Source organism: Ixodes scapularis, unplaced genomic scaffold (genome assembly GCF_016920785.2).
Source record: "Ixodes scapularis isolate PalLabHiFi unplaced genomic scaffold, ASM1692078v2 ptg001080l_1__unscaffolded, whole genome shotgun sequence".
Classification (NCBI taxonomy): Eukaryota; Metazoa; Arthropoda; class Arachnida; order Ixodida; family Ixodidae; genus Ixodes; species Ixodes scapularis.
The window spans coordinates 804,064-827,414 of record NW_024610096.1 but is presented as its reverse complement, the minus strand read 5'-3'; the positions used below and the strand labels follow the sequence as shown (position 1 = coordinate 827,414).

General features: G+C 46.8%; 1 protein-coding gene and 1 pseudogene across 4 annotated transcripts in view; both read right to left on the bottom strand.

Annotated features, from left to right (window-relative positions):
• Positions 1 to 2,932: 2,932 nt before the first annotated feature.
• LOC115329847 lies at positions 2,933 to 4,902 on the bottom strand (annotated as a pseudogene).
• A 3,092-nt stretch (positions 4,903 to 7,994) lies between these two features.
• Positions 7,995 to 23,351, bottom strand: part of LOC8027744 (iduronate 2-sulfatase) — an 83,254-nt gene continuing 67,897 nt past the window's right edge. For 3 of the 4 annotated variants that reach the window (XM_040219923.3, XM_040219926.3, XM_040219922.3), the window contains exons 9-10: positions 16,804 to 17,093; positions 8,475 to 10,842 (exon numbers count right to left, since the gene is read on the bottom strand). In XM_040219923.3, coding sequence (XP_040075857.2) covers positions 10,522 to 10,842; positions 16,804 to 17,093 — 611 coding nt within the window. In that variant the 3' untranslated portion in view covers positions 8,475 to 10,521. Of the gene's footprint in view, positions 10,843 to 16,803; positions 17,094 to 23,351 lie in introns of all 4 variants that reach the window. The other variant, XM_040219924.3, reaches the window with a different exon arrangement.

Here is a 23,351-nt window from a genome sequence, read left to right as displayed (position 1 = left end):
GCAACGTTTCATCCATGACATCCCCAGCTCTTGAGTTACTACCACATCGCAGAGCCCCCTACTCGTCCCGCAGTCGTGGCCGAGTGGTTAAGAAGATGGACTAGAAATTCATTGGGGTCTCCCCGCACAGGTTCGAATCCTGTCGACTGCGTAAACATTTTTATTTTTTTTTAAGAAGACAGGTGGGATGGCAATCGATGTGAGCACGGACACCAGACGGACAAGGCTAGACCCTAAGGAGCTTCGCCCCTAAAGATCTTCAAACAAAAGGTGTGGTTTTACGGAAGTAAAGATGCCACCCTGAGGCGCAACGCAGATAGAGAAACGACCTACGACAACGATGCAGACTTGAGTGTCAAGAAAATAACAAATAGAAGAAAATGAGAAGTGGACACACAAAAAAAGTAGACATGTTTGTTTGCTTTTTGTATATTTGACCCCGCTAAGGCAAAACGTCGAGGTTTTTTTTTTCCTTTGTGTTGTCCGTTTGACACTTATTGCTCTTGCGAACACTGTCTGTAAGGCAACATTGATAAGCAGAGAACAGTACCGGAAACGAACTGCGAGCTGGACGACCTCTCAAAATTCCAACAAAGTGTCCCCCAACGCTGAGTGCCTTTCTGAACGCAACCTACTTGAAGAAGGTGCGACCACTGCCGTGGCTATTATGTGGGTTCTCTTTATTATCCATTCACTCATATCCGTGTCCCAAGTTCGTTTATAGTGAACTCCCCACATGGATTGTAGTTAAACGATGCGTCTAAGGTGCGCCGCAGGATGTGATATTCAGCGATGTCAGTATTGGTGAAGCGCTCTGACCCATTTGTCATTCCCACACCTCGGTGTTTACCAAACACAAGGCCTGTGCACATGCCCACAGGCCTTGTGGGCATGTTCATGTTATCTTGTTTAATAGAGCGCGGGGCACGGTGTAGTGAAAAAATACCAACAATTAGTGAAGTGATGTTATGTTACGGATCTCTTCCGAAAGTAGTCGTCAGAGGATGCGAGCTTGACCCACTTGGGCTTTTGTGTTGAGCTGGGCACCCTGCATGCTGCATTGTTCATGCAGGCCGGAGTGATAACAAAAGAGCCCCTCCTCCCCCTCACCGGAGAACACGAACTCCAGCCGAACGCTGATGCCGCGTTCGGTTAGGTCAGCCGAGCGCTGAGTCATTGTATTTGTTGTCCCCATCCATCTAGTTCTAAAGTTAACCGCCTGGGGCGCCACGGTCTGATCTCCTCCCCATAAAGCGACCTCTTTCTTGTTGTCCCAGAAATGTTTTGTAACATCTATCAGTGATATTAACACGCGCGTCGCACAGCGAGCGCGTGGCCGAATGGTTACCGGGCTTGGCTCTCGATACCAGGGAGCGGACTTGTCTTTTATTTATTCTTTCAACTTGACATTCTCGTAAGTTCGAGAACCTTGTCGTCTGATCGAGTTACGAATGTTCCACGCGCCGAACTTTCTACGCCGAATGCTCCAGAAACACACGCGGGTACAAAAGGTGCTCCGAGTGGCGGTCCGGAGTGAGTCTCGCACCAGCGGTCGATTCTGCTGTTTTGCCAACATCGACGCTAGCCTTTGTCGATTTTGTTTTGGGCACAAGTTCGCCCCATTAAACTTTTAGTTTGTTCAGTTATTCGCCGCCTCATCATTTGCCATTCGTGACAATATTTTGCTCCATATAGTAGGGCTGCATAAAATATCCCTACGATAGTTTTTTTTTCCGTTGTGTGTTGTTGCGTGCTAATAAGCCTTTATTCTGGTAACCCAGATTTGATTTGCGCAGCTGTATAATTGGCGTTGTCACTGACGTCGATACAAATTACGCTATGCGGAAGTATCTTCAAAACTAATTGAATTACATTTCTAAGTATTTGTACTATACTCATGATACTTTACAGTGAAAGTAACTTGAGTAGTATTTTAAATACTTTATGAAGCAGGTATTTAGTAACTTAACTTGAATACTTTTATCGAGTATTTTGTCCAACACTAATCTATACACGTTCGATGCCTGGTCATGGGCACCGTAGGTTCGCTCACACACGCAAGCCCGAAACGCTCGAGCATAAACGAAGTGAACCACTTTCCCTCCTGGCGTGCAATGTCAACGTTAAAGTCACCGTCACTATGGCAGACGTGTCGTCGCCAGCATGACCCAGCCGAGGACGTCCATCATGAATGCTTCAATGTCTCTCTTCAATGTCGCGGGGGGGGGGGGGGGGGGACGTACACGACGGCGACCACCGGACAATCGCGCACCTTGACAGAAAGGCTGGAAAGATTGCCGCCATCTATGAGCGAGGGCGGCAACCAGATTGGTTGTCTGGTTGCCGCCGTCGCTCATAGATGGCGGTAGCTGCCCAGAATTTTGTGTAGTTTTGTGTCGACATTTGTCTGGTACCGGCATAGAGATGATCACTGTTATGTTGCTGGTTAAGCTCAGGAGGATGGTTTAAGCAAATTGTTTAATAAGTAACATACAGGATCAAAACAGCAGCTATGGCGATTGCTCGTCAGTTCCAAACGCAACAGCGCGTGCCACCCCTTGCGAGCGTGCTCACTGGATGTCCTCTTCTAAAATCAGAGAGCCTAATGACATCATCCCATGCCCCCATCTTCTTTCTTTTTTTTTTTTTTTTTTGAAGATCACGCAGTGCGAGTGCGGCACTTGTCAGTCTCTGTATCGTAGCGGCTTCACCACGACGCGTCCACTTTTTTTTTTTTTTTTGGTTATTCTATTGACCTTGTAGACGTGGAAATGTTTTTAAGTGATTCGTCGTTTGAGACTGTAGGGACATAGTCTTCAGCCGCTTCGTTTGAGACTGTAGGGAAATAGTTTTCAGCAGCTGTATTCGTTTCTGCTGTTCTTTGAGCTTCTTTGACGTGGTACCGGTTGCGCCTGCAAGTCCTCGATGTGTTTCAGCTGCCTCTTCTCCTGGTTCCACTTGCTCTCCTCGGCTCGAGACTGCTCCACCAGGGACTCATACCGCCGGGAGAGTTTATCTCGACTCGGCTTGCTGGTGCCTCCGAAGTTCTCGCTGTAGCCCCAATGCCCTCGGTGACATGTTCCATCGAGGCTCCCACTTTTTGGTTTGGCGCCTGTACCAACCGTTCTTCAGCCTTCAGATGCTTGTCCTCGAGGAGGCGAAAGCGCTCTTGCAACTGATGGTTTGCTTGCCACAGCTCTTGCAGCTCCTGCATGGTCTTTTGTCCCAGTGTGCCCTGCTCCTCCTCGAAGACTGCGAGAGCTCGTCTGGCTGTTGCCCACTCTTCTGTGAGCTGTGCGCACCTGTCCTCCAAACTGCGTTTCCCTTGGGCTGCCGCGTGAAACTCTTCCTGCAGGTTCCTGTGTCTGTATACAATGTGGTTATACTTGTCCAACAGCCGGGAGTAGTCTGTCTTTAGCGCTGACAGTGCTGCCTCACACTTAGCCGCTTCGTCCAGCGCAATGCTGTGCTCGTTCTCCATTTCCTTGGTGGCCTTGACGTGCTGCTCGCACAGAGTCTTCAGCTCCTCCTCGAGGCAATGTCGTGCCTGTTTTAAGTTCTCTGCTAGCTGTTGAAAATGCTTGTTGTCGCTGACGAGCATCTCGACTTGCTCCTCCAGGCTGGAAAGTTGTGACCGCAAAACGTCGGCTTCGATTTCTAGCTTTCCGTTGCGTTTTAGGAGGTTGCTGACTTTCTCGTTCACTCTGTTGCACTCTGTTTCTGCCTTCTCGGTAATGGAGGTTCCGTCTGCTTCCGTTTGCGACGAATTGTGACCACTTAACAACATTCTCTCTCTCTCTCAAAGTCTCCGCCACCTTTTCGTGTCTCTGCTGCCAGAGGCGACTGTCATCAGACACGCATCTAATTTTTTCACTCGCATTTTCACAGGATGATTTCCACTCCTGACTTTCTTGAGCGAGGAGCTCGTTCCTAACTGTCAAGGATGTGACCCGTTCCTGGAACACTGCCAGCAGACAATTCAAGCCTTTCAGCTGACTTGCTTCAAGAGACACTGCAGCTTCTGACGACTGGTTGGTGTGCTCGATGATGCTCCGGATAAATGCCCCGATGATGCTCCGGACAAATGCCCCGAGATCTTGTAACGGCCACTGGTACCGGTCCTTTAAGTACTGATAGTTTTGCTGAAGTAGATTGAACTGCTCCTCTTTTTTAGCGACCTGGTTTTCCAGGGCCTCTCTTTTGCGTTTTGCGATGTCCAGCAGCTTCTTGGGGTACTGAAAGGCACTGAACTCTCGTTGTTTGAAATCATTCTCAACTACCGGCAAGTCCTCGCCACATTGTTGAAGAAGGACATCCTGCAAGATTCAGTACTCGGCAGAAAACCTTTCGAGCTCAAGTTGAGGTGCTTCAAACTTCTCCTTCAGCTAGGGTGTCTGCTTCCTCCACCTTGGCACCTACAAGCTTCAACTTTTTTGCCAAATCCCCACTTCGAGAAACTAACTGGGCTTTCAATGCTTCGGACTCCTGATACATGGCATGAGAAAATTATGCTTGCTGCGTTTGCATCTTCCCCAGGAGAGCCGAAGCTGCCTTGCACTTGCTTTGAAGGGCCTGCTCACGGCCAAAGCTCGTTTCGATATTTCTCTCGTGCTCCAAAGACATTCGCTGCATTTCTGTCTTTGCCAACACCAACTCTGAAATCAGGCCTTGTCCCTCTTCGGGGCGAGATGCCAGCATGCCGTTTTTTTTCTTTGAACGCCTCTCCAGCTCTGTCCCAGTTTGCGTAAGCTTGGTTGCTTTGGTTGATGGAAGAGGCCCAATTGTTATGCCTCCCAAATGGATCGTTTCATTGGAGTCATTGTTCATGGATGAGTTGGAAGTTTCTTCTACTGCAGAAACACGTCGATATCCGTAGGTTTTCTGCTGTGTCTGGTTGCACATTTGGGAAAAATGTCCAAACTTTCCACAGGAAAGGCAGCGCTTTCCGGAAGCTGGCATTTTCTGGGTTGATGGGAAGTACCACATCTCGAACATAAACTTTGCTGTCGGTTGCTGGATTGGTCTTTTTGTGGCTCGGATGGTTGATGCCTTCGTTGCGCTGCTCTGAAGCTAGATGGCTGACGATAGAGTCCATCAACTCTAACTTCGTCGTCAGTTTTCTGAATATCATTCACCAGTTTTTTTTGTTTTTTTTTTTTAAGATTGCAGTTGCTTTACAGGTTGAAATGATTTTGTCAAGGGTTAGACTCGGTTCACGAAACAATCGTTCGCGCAAAGCCACGTCTCGTATCCCAATGATGATACGATCACCAATGAGCCTGTTTTCTGGAGCTCCGTAGTTGCATTTCTGAGCATGCAGTTTTAGCTCAGTTACAAATTCGTCGATGGTTTGTTCTGGCTTTTGGCTCATTGTGTTAAAAATGGCTGTCGCTTGTGTGACGCTTTTGTAAGCTGCATACAGTTTATCAAATTCGTGCAGTATGTAATCTATTGCATTCTCTCTTTGCCCGCTTTGAGCATCTCCCGTTGGTTGCAGAGGAAAGGTTTGCGTAATACGTCTTGCCTGAGGTCCAAGGCAGTGGAGCAGAAAAGCTTTCCGAGTTGCGATAGGCTTGGATGCATATTCACAGGCTGCCTCAAAGATAAGGTACGATGATTTCCACTCCCATGCTCTTGCTGGGTCGTCACCAGGTTGGAACGGAGCCGGCGGTTGTAGGAAAGCAGATGCCATATTGTTGCTGCTGTTGCTTGTTAAATAAAAAATATGGACGTTGAGCTGTTCACCACTTCTGGCACCATGTTGCTAGTTAAGCTCAGGAGGATGGTTTAAGCAAATTGTTTAGTAAGTAACATACGGGATCAAAGCAGCAGCTATGGCGATTGCTCGTCAGTTCCAAACGCAACAGCGCGTGCCACCCCCTGCGAGCGTGCTCACTGGATGTCCTCTTCTTCTAAGACCAGAGAGCCTCATGACATCATAAACATCACATATACTAACTCAAGAGGAAAACGTCTGCCATTTTCCCATGCATTCTGGCTGCCGCAAGTGGCGAAGCATGGAGGCATACCTTCGGGGTCCCACACATGCTTACCAACTGCCTTCAATATCACGAATATTTTTATATATTCAGAGCAGTTTCATGAACTTCAACAATCCACGTACTCACCGGTGGAAATATATTCGCGTTCCTTTCGAAGCTTTCTTTTTGCATAGCTGGCATGTGTAAGGCCTGGCGTCAACGCAAAACTAAACCAGTTAACGGGCTTCGCGGGTGGGGCGCGAGTGGGCGCGCCCCTGGAATACGAAACCGCGCAACCACCAGATTTCCGAGATTTCGACAGAAGGGAAGTTAATGCAGCGTAATGATTATAGTGCTTTTTATAAGCGTTAGAATAGTTCAGAATTTAGATCCATACCATACCAGCTCGACGCGCGTGGAGCGAAAGCTCGCGCTGCAGAGCCCAGGGATCCTGGGTTCGAGCCCCACCCCTGCCCGTTTCGATCTGGATGAGCATCGTACCGGCGTGCGGTCGTGTATCACTACTGCGTGAGCACGCTAAAGACCCCAGGTTAGCAGTCGTACTGCACTGGCAAAATTGCTCATCTACAGTGTAAACCAGTGTCGCCCCTACTGGCAGACCAACCTTAGGCTGTATAAATCACTAAAAACGTCCAATTTGACTTTTTTTTTCTTTACCACACATTCTCTTTCTGACATGGACCGTTGACTTAAGCGGTGGAGATGCGTTCCCATGGCTTCTAGCAGATCCAAGCTCATCCGCTAAACGAACCACTGGCTCTGTATTTCACCGACCATAAAGCAGTAATAATGAAGTCGAAACGGCAACCCGGAACTCAGCACTACCTATGAGCAAAAAAAAAAAAAAAAAATCAGCACCATTAGCACTACCTATGAACAATAAAATCGGTATCCTCAGCACCGGAGCTTCGCCCTGGGGGTACAAAGTACACGGGAACAGCAGTAAATACAGAGTCATCGAGCAAAACGATCACTTTACGCGGCTTCTACAGAGAGGTAGCAGACACCATTGATTTCCTCAGAAGACGGTTTACCGGTGACTTCTTAGAGACCTGTTCCAAGAAGAAGTTACTTAAATGTCTACTAACTTCTTTGTTTCAGGATCCACTGTACCGATTGGGTGTATTTGCTGCTCCCCCTAACTGCAAAACTGATGTTTTAAAAAGAGTCAAACGCTTGCCCATTCCACCGAAGTGCAAGTCGTTCTTTTTTCGCTTTCACTCGCGGACAATACATGTAAAGGAGTGGCGAGAGTCACGGGGTTTTGACGTATTTTGGAGCACAAACTGCAGGCTCTGCAAAACATCTGAGACATACAGTCATGCATTTGTGCTCTGTGTTGATGCAGTCTTTTTCTGGGACGTTTTCAAGAGGACAGTGAAAAAAGACTTTGAAGTCGAAGAAAGTAATTTTCGTTACCTACATTTTCGAGACCAGTTAGATACGATTCTCGACAAATTAGTTGTGCTAGGTTTATATAGCCTGTGGAAGACACGGAAAGTAGATACGGACGGAGGGGTAGCCGAACCGTCTTGGGTGAACTTTAAGAATATTGCCGCATTCGTTTGTCAGAGCATACTAACGTGCTGCGAAGATGATGAAGAATGGAAACAAGCCATAGAAGGCATCAGTCGTTCCCCTGACGTCATATGAGTCTGTGTCACAAGACCAGGATTTTATCACTTAGGGTCCTCTTTGCCAACTCCCTGTAGAGGAAAACTGAAGTGTGCTGTACATCCTTTGTTTCCAACTATTTCCGAGCTTTCTAATATTTCTAGTAACACTCTCCTTGTATAGGTTGACAACCGTTCAATTTTTTGTTTCTTTGACGCTTTGTACATAATGTAAATTGTATATAGTGTTCTCGTGTATATACCCATGTAAATAAACACTTAAAAAAAACAGCCGTGGCCGAGTGGTTAAGGTGATGGACTAGAAATCCATGGGGTCTCCCCGCCCGCACGGGTTCGAATCGTGTCGACTGCGCAAACATTTTTTTTTTTTTTTTTTTAAGAAGACAGATGGGATGGCAATTGATGTGAGCACGAAAGCCGGACGGACAACGCTCGACCCTAAGGAGCTTCGCCCCTAAAACTCTGAAGAAAGACTAGGTACTCGTTTCTGTCCCATACCGTCGTCTAAATGTAGTCTTAAGGCAACACAGACAACCTTTTAGCAGCGCCCTTTGTACTGGGAGAGTTTGTCACTCTTTAGAACATGCCTGGAAGTCAGGCAACCGTCAATTAGCGTCAATTGGCAAGAAGTGGCACTGAATTTCGGACCCACCCTCAATTAGGCACGCCAGACATGCGGTGAACCGTCATCGTGATGAGTGTTTCTCGTTAAGATGAGACTCTTTGGTGCTGTATAAACAATCAACCGCTCAAACTTGTTAAAAGAAAAAAAAAAAAAGCTTATTATAAGGTATGGTTTTGGAGATAAATGGAATGTGACCGGAGCTTGGATAGAGTGAAACATTTCAGGCCTAAAAAAGTGGAAATACAGGAAATTGTTTATATAAAACACGCTCTCACCTCGAATTTGAACTTGAGCATTGAGAGTGTAGTGGCCAACAGCAAAAATATCCTTACTGTGCATCTAAAAGTCCGATTTTCTTAGCGGGCGACCAGCGCGAAATTTCTTTTTGAGTTGGATGGTCACACATTATTGGCACTACTCTAAGAATATTATAATCATACCAATTTAGTAGTACATGTCATGCATATTTGACGTTTGTAACTTAAGTGCACTTTTAATTAACTTTAAATAAACCATATATAATAGTTAAAATACGTTCCTTATACATTAAAAATATATCTTTTGCATATTATTCCAGTCTCGGTTCTAGTATATTTAATACATATTTTACGCATGTTGGTATATATTTATAAATATATAAGTATGTTTCCATATTTTGGTAATATTTTAAAAAGTTATGAAAAATATGCTTATTAATTTGTGATACTGCAAAATATCTAAAATATTTGTCGCCATAATTGTGGTCAATTCTTAAATAAAAACCAAAGATATGTTCACATATTTCTGGCAGACGTTCGATGTATATGGCAAGTATATTTCGAGTTCAGTAGTCATGCATTTGTATTATAATTTTGAGTTTGGACAAAATATACGAAATAATATAAAATTAAAAAAAAAAAAAGGAAGACGCCCAACTAAGCCTTAACTGGGAACTTTACATGTCGATGCCTACTCGGCTCTTCTTCAGGGGTGACTATGGGGATGGCCGCCGAGGAGCAGCGTTTTTGTTTTTCTCTTTTTTTACGGTGGTGCATTTCTTTTTGAGTTGGTCATGTCTCGAAGCCCGTGGACGTGCGCAGATGGTGAAGTGCCGAGAGATCTATTTATGTTTTCTGGCGTAGTTTGTACGTGCCATGACTCCAAGAAAATTCGCTGTCGGTGGTTGGTTTCAACGTAGAGAATGCGGGTGTTCTTTAACTTAATGAGGTGGTCTTTGACGTCGGGGTGTTTAGCAGCCGCGCTTCGCTCGTGGTTGAACTTGCGAACGACGTTTCGTTGTTGGCAGATCCTCTCCCGAAATTGTCCAACGCATGCATGTACGGGCATACGCTGGACAATCCGCGCATGGAATCCTATAAATGACACCTTGTGCTTTTTCTTTAGGGAGACGATTTCTTTGCTCCTGGCATAACTCGTCCAAGTGTCAATATTAATTGGCTCGTGGGGCGTCTGGATCCCCTCTCAAGCCAGCACACGTACTAGCGCTTTACTTGTTCAAATTGAAGGGCTTTAAAACCATAAAAATACCAGGGTGACTGTGGCCATCGCCATAGTCACACCTAAAGAACAGCCGAGTAGGCATCAAAACGTAGGGTTCCCAAATAGGGCTTGGTTGGACGTCCTCCATTTTTGATTATTCCACCAGCCAGACTGATCTCTGTCGAATGTTGGCGTCCAAATATAAAATAAATATGCGTATTAAATATATTCAAATATATTTAAGTTATTTCCATTTTCGCTAAGGGTGCATGTCAAGCAAAAAAAAAAAAAAAAGCTGTCAGCAGGCATTTTCGCATGCAGCAAGCATATTTGAAGCGCTTCGAACGTGCCTGAGGCGGCAGATGATTCTGTCACACCGAGAATTTTGTGCGATGTATGAGAATCATAAGTCTCGGTCCTTCCGCCTCTCTCTCTCCCCCCCCCCCCCCCCCCCCCCGCCCCTTTCCCTGTAATCAGATATCCGAAATCGAGCTGTTGACTAATCACTTCCCTAGCCTTTCCCAACAGGACCGGATCCAAAACTCCGTTTTTTTTTTGTTTTTTTGAGGGGGGGGGGGGGGGGGCGGAAAATTGGAAAGGATACCATTCGCCCATTCTTTCTTGTGCACCGGGTGGTTCACCCATGTCAAATTTCCTCCGGGAAGGGGGGAGAAGAGGGGGTCGACTTTGTTTGGGGGAAGGGGGGGGGGGGGGGCGCGCCCCCGTCGCCCCACCACTTCGATCCGCCCCTGTTTCCACACACGCTTCCGCGGAACCAGATTTACGGAGAACCGACGAGCCTCCTGAGCTCAGCAGAGAGCGTCCGGACAGCGTTCCCGTAAGCGGGGTCGTCTGCGACGTTGCGATCTTCCCGTGGGTCCTTCCGGAGGTCGTACAGTTCCCTGGCGACCAGGTCGGTCCAGTTTCGGTACGCCGTGGTCGCATTGAAGCCCAGCCACTCGGTGTAGCGGTAGTCGACCGAGAGCACCGAGTAGCCCATGAAGCGGATATCCTCCGCGTCTGGTTGGTCGCTGTTCGTCTGGGGCTCGACCGAGGGCCGGGGATACTGGGTCAGGACTTGATGGCGTCTCACAGCGTCGTCCTGCAGAACCGGGAAGGACTGGTTATGCGACGATGTCGCGATCAGTTTCACTTGATCGCACTTAGAAACGTCGGGTCGGAACTCCCGTCCTACGCCTCAAAGAGGCGTCACTTCCGGTTAACCCGCGCGTACTCGTCACGGTCGAAAGACTGCTCAATTTGTTTCCTTCTCAACCAGTTCACTGTGACCTCTGCCTTAGGCAATATTTTTTTGTTCAGTCGCATTTTTATATGGAACAGGAGAGTATTTATTTTATATTGTGGTAGTTGTGCCACAGAGACGACGAAGAGGTCGGCAAGCGCAAGCGCTGAGCTCTTCGTCGTCTCTGTGGCTCAACTACCACAATATAATAGTAAATTGTAGCAAGTGCATAAAGTTAACACCCTAAAATGTATATATATACATATATAGAATGATCTTGTTCGATTTGTTACCTACAGCAATGGATTCAGTGACGATAAACTTTTGCACATCTCGCTGTCCCTTCCCATTTTGGTGAAGATGGCTGTTAAAAAGGTGATACGGGATTACAGTAGAGCAGATTTCGTGTCAATGAACAGAAATCTGACCACTTTCTTGCAGTCGTATCAAATCGATTTTAATCTAAGGAGTGTGAATGACAACTGGATTTTATATAAAAATGAATTGAATGACCTTATTCAGGCATTTGTTCCTACTCTGCGGATCCGAAGTGATGGTTAAATCAAATTTGGGGGTTTTACGTGCCAAACCTACGACGGGCATCTGGCACGCCCCAGCGGAGGACTGAGGATTAATTTCGACCACCTGGGGATCTTTTGACGTGCAACCGAAAGCTCGGTTACACGGCGCCTTCTCCGCAATAAGCCTCCGTCATATTGCGGGCACCTCGGTCGGGATTCGAACCCGCCACCTGGGGATCCGTAGGCCGGCGCTCTCGCCTCGGAGCCACCGAGGCGGCTCGAAGTGATGGTTGCCAGCCCTGGTAAAACAAAAGACTTAAATCACTTGGCAATAAGAAAAAACGCCTCTTTCGCAAAGCAAGACTGACCAGCTGTTCAAATATTTGGGAGAAGTATTATGATTGCCTTAAGGATTATAATCATCTAATAAAAGCTTCAAAAAGAAAATATTTTAATCAGGACCTTCCAACTGTCCTTCAGGACAACCCCAAAAAGTTTTGGAATATAATCACGTCAAAAAACAACAATGATATCATTCAACTTGTCGATGAGGGTGGCAACCCAGTTGAGGAAAAAATGTGCTCAGAGGTAATGAATACCTTTTTCGCATCCATCTTCACGGACGAGTGTCCTTTAAATGTGCCTGAGCTACCCGCTGTTCACTACGAGCCCATGACTCCTATCAACGTTTCTTCGGCCGGTATTGCCACTCTTATCGATGGGCTCAAGCTTTCATCATCCTCAGGGTCAGATAACATATCATCGAAGATTCTGAAAAATACTAAGATTGTATCTAGTGATATTTCGCAACTGATATTTAATCAGTCACTATCCGAAGGTTGCCTCCCATCCGATTGGAAAGTAGGTAGGATTGTTCCAGTCCACAAAAGTGATGATCGTTCTTTGCCTTCTAACTATCGTCCCATTTCACTAACTTCCGTTCCATCTAAACTTCTTGAACATATCATTTATTCGCACATAATGCCGCATTTAGATTACAATGACTTCTTCTACCATCACCAACATGGCTTTCGCAAAGGTTACTCTTGTGAGACGCAACTCTTTGAATTTACACATGACCTTCATTGCAGCCTTCAATCTCGCAACGAAACAGGCGCAATATTTTTAGACTTCTCCAAGGCATTTGATCGTGTCCCACATATTCGTTTAATCTCTAAACTTTCTCGCCTTCATCTAGACCCCCACGTCTTAATGTGGATACGTATAATTTTCTTGACTCGCGAAGGCAGTACACAGTCTTAAATGGGTACGAATCTGATTTAATTAATGTCACATCTGGCGTGCCCCAGGGCACAGTCCTTGGGCCTCTTCTTTTTCTAATATTTATTAATGACCTTCCAAATTCTATTTCTTCTCACATACGTATTTTTGCAGACGACTGTGTTCTATATCGCGAGATCACTTCACCTAATGACCGCAAACTCATCCAAAAGGACCTAGATAATATATCTCAGTGGTGTAACAACTGGTTGATGCCACTAAATAAATCTAAATGCAAATTAATCCACTTTTCTCGTAAAAGAGTTCCTTCCTCCTTCCAGTATGTGCTGGGCGACGAGATCATTGAAGAAGTCGATAGGTATAAATATCTCGGTGTCGTACTAACATCCGATATGACATGGATTAATCACATTAACACAATTTCTTCGGACACAGCAAGGACCCTTGGTTACATCCGGCGTTGCATGAATGCTGCTCCTCCAAAGCTTAGGAAACTTGCATACGAAACCTTCATTCGACCAAAATTGGAATATGCATCTACAATATGGAATCCGCACCAAAATTACTTGATCACCCAACTCGAAGCAATTCAAAACCCAGCAACCCGCCACATTTTATCAAACTATGACTATAAAAACAGTGTCTCTGCCATAAAAACGAGCCTAAATTTATCAACTCTGGAGGTACGCCGCAAGGTTGCACCGTCTTTGCTTACTCCATAAACTTTAACACTACCATCCCACTGTTCGAAGCTCATTCCTGCGCACTCCCGCACGGTCACCTCGTGGGCTCAATAACTCTTACAATTTTCAACGTATATCGGGTTCCAGTAATGCCTTTAACAAATCATTTCTCCCACTCACAATTGTGAACTGGAACGGTCTTCCAGAATCGCTCATTACTATAACTGACCCTGTGGTTTTCAAAAGCTCCATCATGTTGTATTTTTCCACACCAAGTTAGGTTTTTTAGCTACGTTGCATGAGTGTGCGTTGTTATGTATCTTTATGTTTTTTTTTGTTTTTTTCATTTATTGTATAATTTCTTGTGTTGCCCCCTCCTTATGTAATGTCCTCGAAAGAGGACCCTTAGGGATAATTAAATGAAATGAAATGAAATATATATATATATATATATATATATATATATATATATATATATATATATATATATATATATATATATAAAGCTCCTTAGTCCCCTTGTAACGCCAAGAAAGTCATGAAAATTTTCAAGACAAACAGGCTGACGAAAGTTCCACGTAGGCAATCGTATTCACATTGCGTTGGTAGAGCCATGTTTACCCTATACATATATATAAGGAACTGCATAACAGAGTAAAGTGCTCGCAGACAATGCTTATTCTCTTGCATGCCTTGTACGCCAAGCAAATCTATTTGATATGATGATAATGCAATTAATGCAAAGGTGCAAGCGAGCTGGACAGGAATGTAATCCATGGAGAAGTGTTATGCCCGAGTACCATTAGACCGACAAACAGAAACAAATGACAGCGACACGTTTCCCACACATGCAGCATGCTCGCCTTTGGGAGGAATTTAGTCGTTCGGTGCTTGCGAAGTAAGCACGAGCGATTGCAAGCCTGCCAAAGATACCCTAGCGTTCATGATGCTCGTGTTTGAGCGTATATAGCCTCCTTTATTCTATAAAGCCCGTCAAATTGCGAAAGTCTCTGGTTTGAGGCTTGACGCTGTCGTTTGTTTCTGTTTGTCGCTCTAGTGCGACTCGGGCATAGCAAGGGGCACAAAGGACAAATAACAATCTCCAAACACAGCTAGGTGACTAATGCGCGAGCTAACCAAAACCCTAATTGTTATAATGAAAAAAGAAAAAAAAAGCTTTTTGTGCGCGTTTTATTTCTGGTTTCTTTATTATTATATTTTTTTGCTGTTAATAAGGGGGTTTTGTAGATCGTTTTCGCTGTCCTGCAACGCCCTCTGCAACTTGATACGAGAACCGGAACTCTGCAGACAAGGCTAGCGTAGCGGCGCGCGTGAGAAGTGGTGACGTCTCTGTCGCTGAAAGCCAAAAGAAGTGAGAAAAAAAAAAAAAAAAAAAGAAATCTTTCTACGAAAGCTCCCTAATATACTGGGTGTCTAATTTTAATTCCAACAGACTTCTTAAGAATGGGGTGTGAGAGTTCGCCGAGTTCTGTCTTCAGCGTGAATTTATTAGGCTCGACACGCCATATTTGACGGCGATGTTAAGAGCGCATGCCCAGAACGAGCTCACGTTAATAGCCTGCCAAGACCGGCAACCTTGATGGTGCTAAATGCACGCTCCAAAAGGACTGCGGAAGCTCGCCGTCAGCACGCGCTCAGCAGCCGCGCACACAGTTATGGCAGCCGGTGAATAGTCCCTATAGATGAGGGGCGAATCCTCATGGTAAGTTGACTAACTAAAAAACATATATTTATTAATTTTCTATCTAATGGTTTTAGGCGTCATGTTGGAATTTACGTATTGACGGCAATCACTATTCGAGCCAGGCTAATTTAAAGAATTTGCGAAAAAGTAATGGTTTTTATATATTAATCGATGAATTTTCACGTTCTCTCGTCCGATTTGAAAATTGCGCGCAAAAAAGAGCGCATCAAGCCAACACCACCTAGACATGAAGGCCTCCGCATGGTGCCCTCTCCCTTCATGAAACGTCATCAGAGTCGGATCGCGCTAACTCGGCTATTGGGCCCGAGTCCGACCTTCGACGCCCTGATTGGACACGAGCCCCAACCGAACACTGACACAGCACTCGGGCCCAACCTCACTCCTCGATCGACCTGACTGTGATGACGCGTGCGGAGGCCTTCTCTCGAGGTGGTGTTGATCAAGCCAACAGCGATCAAGCCCTGCCCGCAATGACTCGCAATGAAGAGTGAAGTAGTCGTTTAGGTCACGTCGTCACTTGAGTTGGTGGCGCACCCACCTAGGACACGCTGCCGAAATTGCGACATGACTGAAACGACCACCGCTGCCTTCTAAGCATCATTATAAGCAAAGTTAGGGACATTCAGTTGTTTCCTTTTAGCGTAATTTTTAAATCAGGTGAAAGAACGCGAATATGCATCGATTAATACCGAGAAAGAACATTACCTGTTCGCCGATTACATTCAGTGTCTTGCAACTCCCCCATGCTCCCTAAAATTAAAAAAATAAAAAAATTAAAAATGAAAGACGTTTACAACTCCCTGTAATGCCGAATTAGAGCGTAGCCCCTGAGGAGGAGGAGGGGAGGGTACGGAGAGGAGGGTATGTCCCTCCTGCTCCCTACTCTCTCCTCCTCCTCCTCTACTCCTCCTCCCGGATCTCCTTCCCTCCCCTTCTCCTCCCTCATCCTCCTCTCATTCTCCTCGCCTGCTCCTCACCCTCCTTTTCCCCCTTCCTCACTCCCCCTTCGGGACATCACTCGTGACCCTAGTAACCCCCGTGACGTCACGAGTGAAGGTAACATGAAGGTCGTGACCTTGCGAGTGTCTTTGGTAATGTCACTCGTAACCCTCGTGACCGTCGTGACGTCACTCGTGACCCTGGTGACGCCACACGTGACGTCACGTGTGACGTCATTATCAGAAACGTCCCATAATGCACCGCGCGGGTCACCAGTGAGACCCGCGCGTTGCATTATGAGACGTTTCCCATAATGCAACACGCAATTACGCCGACGTCGACGACGACGGCGACGCCTACGCCGCTCAAGCCGGAAACGGGCGCCTAAGAGCTGCGCTCTATAAGATAATGAAAAGATTTTAGTTAGTCAACTTACTGTGATGATTATCCTCTCATCTAATGTCCGCCGAGCTTGATAAATACATGGTGAAGACAGAACCCGTCTAACTCTAAACCCCTATTTTAAAAAAATCTCTTTGAATTAAAGTCAAACACTATATATAAACTACATCTAAGCAGCTAGCTCAACTTTCTATGGTATGAGATATATTTGCCGTGAAAGAAGCATGCCTTTACACCTACACCTTGAGGTGTAATTATTGCGCGTGTAACTGCGTATGAGAGTCTCCCGCCAGCGTAGACGGCGTACCAGGTTCACTCCATCCGTGCAAGTTTCGGTCGATGCACCCGGGGAACCGCAGTCGGGAGGCACCGGAAGCCCTGCCAGGGACGCCAGGGTAGGGAACAGGTCCAGCAAAGACACGGGCTCCTGCACCACGATGGTGTCCACCGGGGAACGGCCGTGTCGGGAGTAACCTGGTTCCCGGAAAGACACCTCGGGCTCCGATGACGGTGGCGGAGACACAATGAACGGCACTCTGGTGGCCGTACGGAAGTTGCTGTACTTGGAGAACTCCTGGTGCTCCCCGAGAGCCCAGCCTGAACAAACATGAAGGGCGACTTTTACTGACCAGGCAAAACAAAAAAAATGTAGAAAGAAGACAAATATTGGGCTTCTCTGTGGTCCTTGTTCCGCGAAATCCAGAAAAGGACATAGATACGAAGGCGGGACCATGCGGAGCTGAAGGTCGTCTGCAGGCTTCATGCGCAGGGGTGGCACCGACGTCAGAACACGGAGCTTTGATCGGCCATGATAGGAAGTATACTATGGTGGGCAGACCTCACTGCTATCTGCCATGAGGTCTACCCCCTACCCTTCAATCAAAGCCGATCAGAGCTGGGTGTTCTGACGTCGCCGGAACTCCTGCGCAAGAACCAGACGAACTTCAGCTTTCGGACTGACAAGGTGAGAATGAAAGCGAGGAGCTTTAGTTATCCCGCCTCCAGAGCGAGCTCCTCTACCTTCGACCATGCTTCGGAATCTCGGGCACCTCGAGCTCGCGCGCGCAACCAAAGCACAACGGAAGGCATGAAACGCGTTCTAGAGGCCGAGCGTTCGAAAGGCACGCCTATACCTTTCTGGCTCTGTCAGTGACTAAAGGTCTTCTTCACTCTAAGAAAAAGGGGGCGTACACGGGTACTCCTCTTTTCCCATATGTAACTCCCCAAAACTACATTTCGTCGTTCTGTCCACTGACGTCGAGCTGGCGATGCCAACTTTTACGAGCGGCTTGATAGTCGACCGATACAACTTATTAAAACAGCTAATGTACTCATTAAAGGCTACATTGCGACAATCAAGGTTTTTTTTTTTGGCCCTGCTGCAAAGCCTCAGTAATTTTTGTAGCATGAGCTACACTGGCCGAGGTTGAGCAGTTTCGCGTGGCTCCCAACGAGCCGGGCTGCGCGTGCGCGAGGAGCAGTGACGTCACACGGCGCACAACTGGCGCGCCGGAGCCGCTGCCGCCGCGCGCTCCACCGCCGCCGCGCGCACCTCGCCGGGCATTACAGAGGAGTAACGTCATAGCCGCGGCAGAAGCACTGCCACCGCCGCGTGCCCAGCTGAGCGCCTCCGTTGCGCAGTAGCCAAGTCTGACGCTGCACCAGAGCCGCTTGATAGCGCCTCTCATTTTGTGCGCATAAGCTCAAGCTACGTATATCCTGACATGGCCGAGCTAAGCCACCGCATTTTTTTTAGATGCGGAGCTTGCTCGGGTCCATGTCCCGCGGCGTCGGCGTCGTAGTCCGTACTCACACTACGCATGCGCAACTCTCCTCCTTCCCTCTCTTCAACAGCTGCGCGTTACTCTCTCCGCTCTCCCTCTCTCTCTACCAGCTGCGTGCACTTCGCGTGCGTTCGCTTCTACTCACACCGCGCGCGCATGCGTAACTCTCCTCCTCTAGTCTCCTCTCCAAGTGTGAATATAAGCAGCGGTAGCGCGCTGCGCGCGTTCAGTTCACCCGCTGTTGACTCCACTTCACTCCGTTCTTCCGATGAAGTGTGATGGAAGCAACAGTCCCGTCAGTTAGTGGGTTGGCGCAAGCAAGCGTCAGCACCACCCCACAAACTAACAGCAACGCTACGTCCACTGAAGACAAAGCTGCGCAGCGAAGGGCACGTGCAGCCGTGGAGCAGTACATCGACGAGGCCATGGGTGACTACCAAAAGCAATACGCAGACACACATCCTTTCATGCACATTGGCGACTTTAATCTCAACGTCATGAAGAGCCATATTGGATAGTTGAGTACATGTCATCACACCACTCGCTGCAACACGTATCATACGACGACCGCAAACAACAGCCAACTACCATTCACGGCACATGCATTGATCACGTCTTCGCCAATTTCAAGATCCACCCACTGCACCAAGATCCCCTCACGGTTCACTTCAGCGACCACAAAGCCATCCTCATCAAAGCAAAGTGCACACCTCAAGTACGAGACGCTAGTCAATAAAGACCTTCGTTAACCGTTAGACCTTCGTCTACGCAATTAAAAAAATTGCACCATCTTCCCGAGGGGAACCATGGGGTGATGCGGAGCATCGCGGAGTTTCCAACAACGTTCGCGATGTGTGGTAACCAAAGCAAGTTAACAACGTAATAACACGCAAGTTAACAACGTTACTAACAACGTTACTAACACCGTTAATAACACCGTTAATAACGATCCGCGATGCTCCGCATCACCCCATGGTTCCCCTCGGGAAGATGGTGTCATTTTTGTCTTTGATACGCACATTAGCTATTTATTATGTTTTATCCAACAGCTATCAAGCCGCTCATAGATGTTGGTATCGCCAGCTCGACGTCAGTGGACAGAACGACGAAATGTAGTTTTGGGGAGTTACATGTGGGACAAGGAGAGTACCCGTGTACACCCCCTTTTCTTAGAGTGTTATGCTCGCTATGATTAACTCCCACGTTAATATTTTGGGGCTTGTTCTGCGCTTTTAGCATTATTACGTTGTCCATATTTGCATCCTACTTTTACTGACGTCGAACTGCAACGATTTGGGATCATGCATACTTTTGGGTTGCTGATGGCGCTTTATATTTCCACGAGAGCGATGTAAGCTGTCGCAGGGCCGGCGGCGACCCTTCGATTTTCTTAGCATCATCTTTTTTACACCTTCATTGGTGCACATACGTGGCATGTCTCGTCGCTAACACCGCTATACGCCATCTTAAGGCATATTTAAAGGGGATTTAAAAGGTAATAAAGGTTAGTGTCATCGCAAGGCCGAATTGCCCTTTTGTAAAGGCACAGATATAAAAATGGACAAAAATAACTAATTGCACAACTAACTATAGCTAATTTATTCGTATTTTGGGCCGGACGGACCAACAGAAGGCCTAGCAAAGGGACAGTCCTACTGAAAAAAACCATTTGGCGCCTATATGAAAACAAACGGGTCCATACCGGTAACAGTTTAACCATACCGGTCACCAGTTTGTCAAAGGGGTCGCCCGTATGGCTCAAAGGGGTCCCCCGTATGAGCCATAACGGTCACCTATTTGGACAAACAGGTCACTCCTTTGGCAAACGGGTCGCTCGTCTGGGCAAATGGGTCGCTCGTCTGGGCAAATGGGCGACTCGTTTGGGCAAAGTTGTCGCACGTTTGCTCAAACCGGTGACCATGTAGCAAACTGCACCGGATTAATCAAACGGCTCTCCGGAGCCCGTTTCATACTGAACGTACAGATCGGCGGCGTAGGCACGCCTAGCGTTTCAGCCGTGGCAGCCAATGTTTCCGGAAGGCTGGGAGCGCCGGCTCATCGATTTCAGATCGTCCGCGTAATGCAAGTAATTATATTTATATTTAAATTGCGCTGATGTTCGCTAATACTGCAACTAAAACTAACACTTTTTTTTTACGTGAACGCGCGACGTTGGTGAGCCGATATTTTTGACAGAACTTTAAAGCTTTGTCCATCTTTGTTGCCTCAGTTTACTTATTCAGCTCGAATCTCTCTCGCAGAAGACGCGACCGCGTGAAAGAATGTACGTCTAGACTCCGTTTCACTTTAATTCAAGACGCAGCGAAGGTAGCACGCGTACACGCGGCTGCAAGAACATCGAGCATTGCGAGAGCACGCCCGCCGTTGCAGCAGTGAAACTACGAGCTCGCGCTGAGTACTTTCTTCGCTCGGACGCAAGCCGAGCTTCTGGCGGCCCCGCCGCCATTTCCAAGATTCAAACGCGCTAAAATGCGCGCGCGCGCGCGCGTGTCTTTTTTTTTTTTTTTCGAGGTTACAAAAACACATCTCTCTGGAATGCCTGGGGAGAGGGAGAGGGGCTGTCCCAAAAAATTCCTGTCCCTGTGGTGCTCGCCCCCTCCCTCCTCTCTTGTCACCCGAAAAGCCGCGCGCGAGCTACACGCTGATAAGCATCGAGATCCGGAAAGGTGCGCCTTGCAGCCGCTTTTTTCTTTTTCTGCTTGTTGTCAGTTCTAGCTCGAACTTCGCGCGTCCACCTGCTTCGATCTGTCGCCTAACCCTGCGGTCTTATTAGGATGTCTCTCGACAACGTATTGGATGTACACCAAAGCTATCAGCCCAGGTGAAAATGTCTAACTGGGACCAGTTGAAAATCTAACTGGTTTCAACTGGGAGTCAACTGGGTTCAACTGGTTTCAACTGGGAGTCAACTGGTTTCAACTGGTTCCAGTTGGGAGTCAACTGGTTTCAGTTGGGAGTCAACTGGTCCCAGTTGGGAGTCAACTGGTCCCAGTTGGGGGTCAACTGGTCTCAGTTGCGGGTCAACTGGCCCCAGTTGGGAGTCAACTGGCCCCAGTTGGGAGTCAACTGGTCCCAGTTGGGGGTCAACTGGTCTCAGTTGCGGGTCAACTGGCCCCAGTTGGGAGTCAACTGGCCCCAGTTGGGAGTCAACTGGTCCCAGTTGGGGGTCAACTGGTCCCAGTTGGGGGTCAACTGGTCTCAGTTGGGGGTCAACTGGTCCCAGTTGGGGGTCAACTGGTCTCAGTTGGGGGTCAACTGGTCCCAGTTGGGAGTCAACTGGTCCCAGTTGGGAGTCAACTGGTCTCAGTTGGGGGTCAACTGGTCCCAGTTGGGAGTCAACTGGTCCCAGTTGGGAGTCCACCGGTCCCAAATGGATCCCAGTTGGGGGTCAACTGGTTTTGGTTAGGGGGCAACTGGTTTCAGTTGGGGGTCAACTGGTCAGTTTCAGGTTAGGTGGGACCAGTTGGAAGCCAACTGGGACCAGTTGAAGAGGTAACAGGAACTTGTCTTGATATTTTGCAGTTAAAATGCAACCGGGACCAGGTGCCATGTTTGAACCCAGTTAGAGCTGTCTGGAGCGCTAGCTTGAACTGCTCCCAATGAGATATATCTCGAACCAGTCGGTTCAAATGGAACTAGTTCACTTGGGTGCAGTTCTAGCTAGCCCCAGTTGGAGAAGCTAGCACCGAGCTTGCCTCACTTCTCCTGAATACCTTTGACAAGATACAAAACGGAGTGCATTGTCAGAGAAATACAATTTTAGGTGGTTGTGAAAATTGGATTCCATAAGTTCTGTGGCATTCAGTCACCAACATAACTCATGAAACTTCGAGTCTTCTTCAGTCTGGGTTCTCTTATTTTTTCTGGCTTAAATTTAGGAATAAATATTAAGATAGTATAATAGATTAATGTGTTATTCATGCTGCAGAAATGCCCAAAAGCACTAAAAATTACTTGCTATTTGTTTATTTTGTGTTCAAACAAGATGGAACACTTGAAAAAATCACTGAAGAAAAAGTACATCAATCTTTTGTCAATAAACATTTCCTTTGAATAATACAAAAACATGGGGTACATTCTGAATTACCCGAACAGTTATAAACAGTTCTTCAAATTAACCATAGCAGAAGTTGACAAAATTTGGTTATAGGAACCAAAGACTACTTACAAAGTAGCTGCTTCATGATGCAGTTGACATGCTGTAACTGTCTCCAGCAAATGCATTCGTACAAGATTGTATGTGATACACCATGTGACTAAGCTTATACTTAGTTCAATACATACAACCATGGCACATGTCTAAAAAGAAAAGATTTCACATATTTTACCAGCAAGATTTTTCTAAAATTAAACCAACATTGTGTTCATAATTCACTAGGCATGACATCAAGGGTAATAAAATTGACAATGTTGAACAGGCACCAACAAAGCAGCTTGTATCATACTACCCAAAAAACAAAATATAACGTTGTAACAGTGCATAATCACAAAGTCAACTGTAGGTGTCAAGTGCACAAAGGGCATTTGCCATGCCCCGAGATTCGGGATGAATTCAAACTAAGGGGTAATTCCATGTGTAACCAAAATCTCAGTTCACACCCAACCCACTTCAGATTGCTAGAGAGATGTGTGCCCGTTTTTCCAAGACAAGGTATTCACAATGCTGACATCAGTGAAAGCATGGGCTGACTGCTGCAGTTTGCTGTACGCACCCTCTATTTGATACCCGAATGTGATGTGCATATGCTCCTACGTTCTAATGCATTGCCACAAAAAGTTATTTACAGTAAGTCCCCAGCAAAAAAAGTAACTGGCAAAGCTACATACATAACATGAAAGTACATAAATGAATTTTGAGGATTTACATGTAAAACGAACACAGGGCATCTGGCATGCCCTAGAGTTAGACTGAGGATTAATTCTGACCACCTGGAGATCTTTTGATATGCAACTTAATGATCAGCTACGTTGCACCTTCTCCACAATAAACCTCCATTATATCCTGGGCACCCCAACCGGAAAAAACGTTCAAATGCGGCAAAGTGATCGA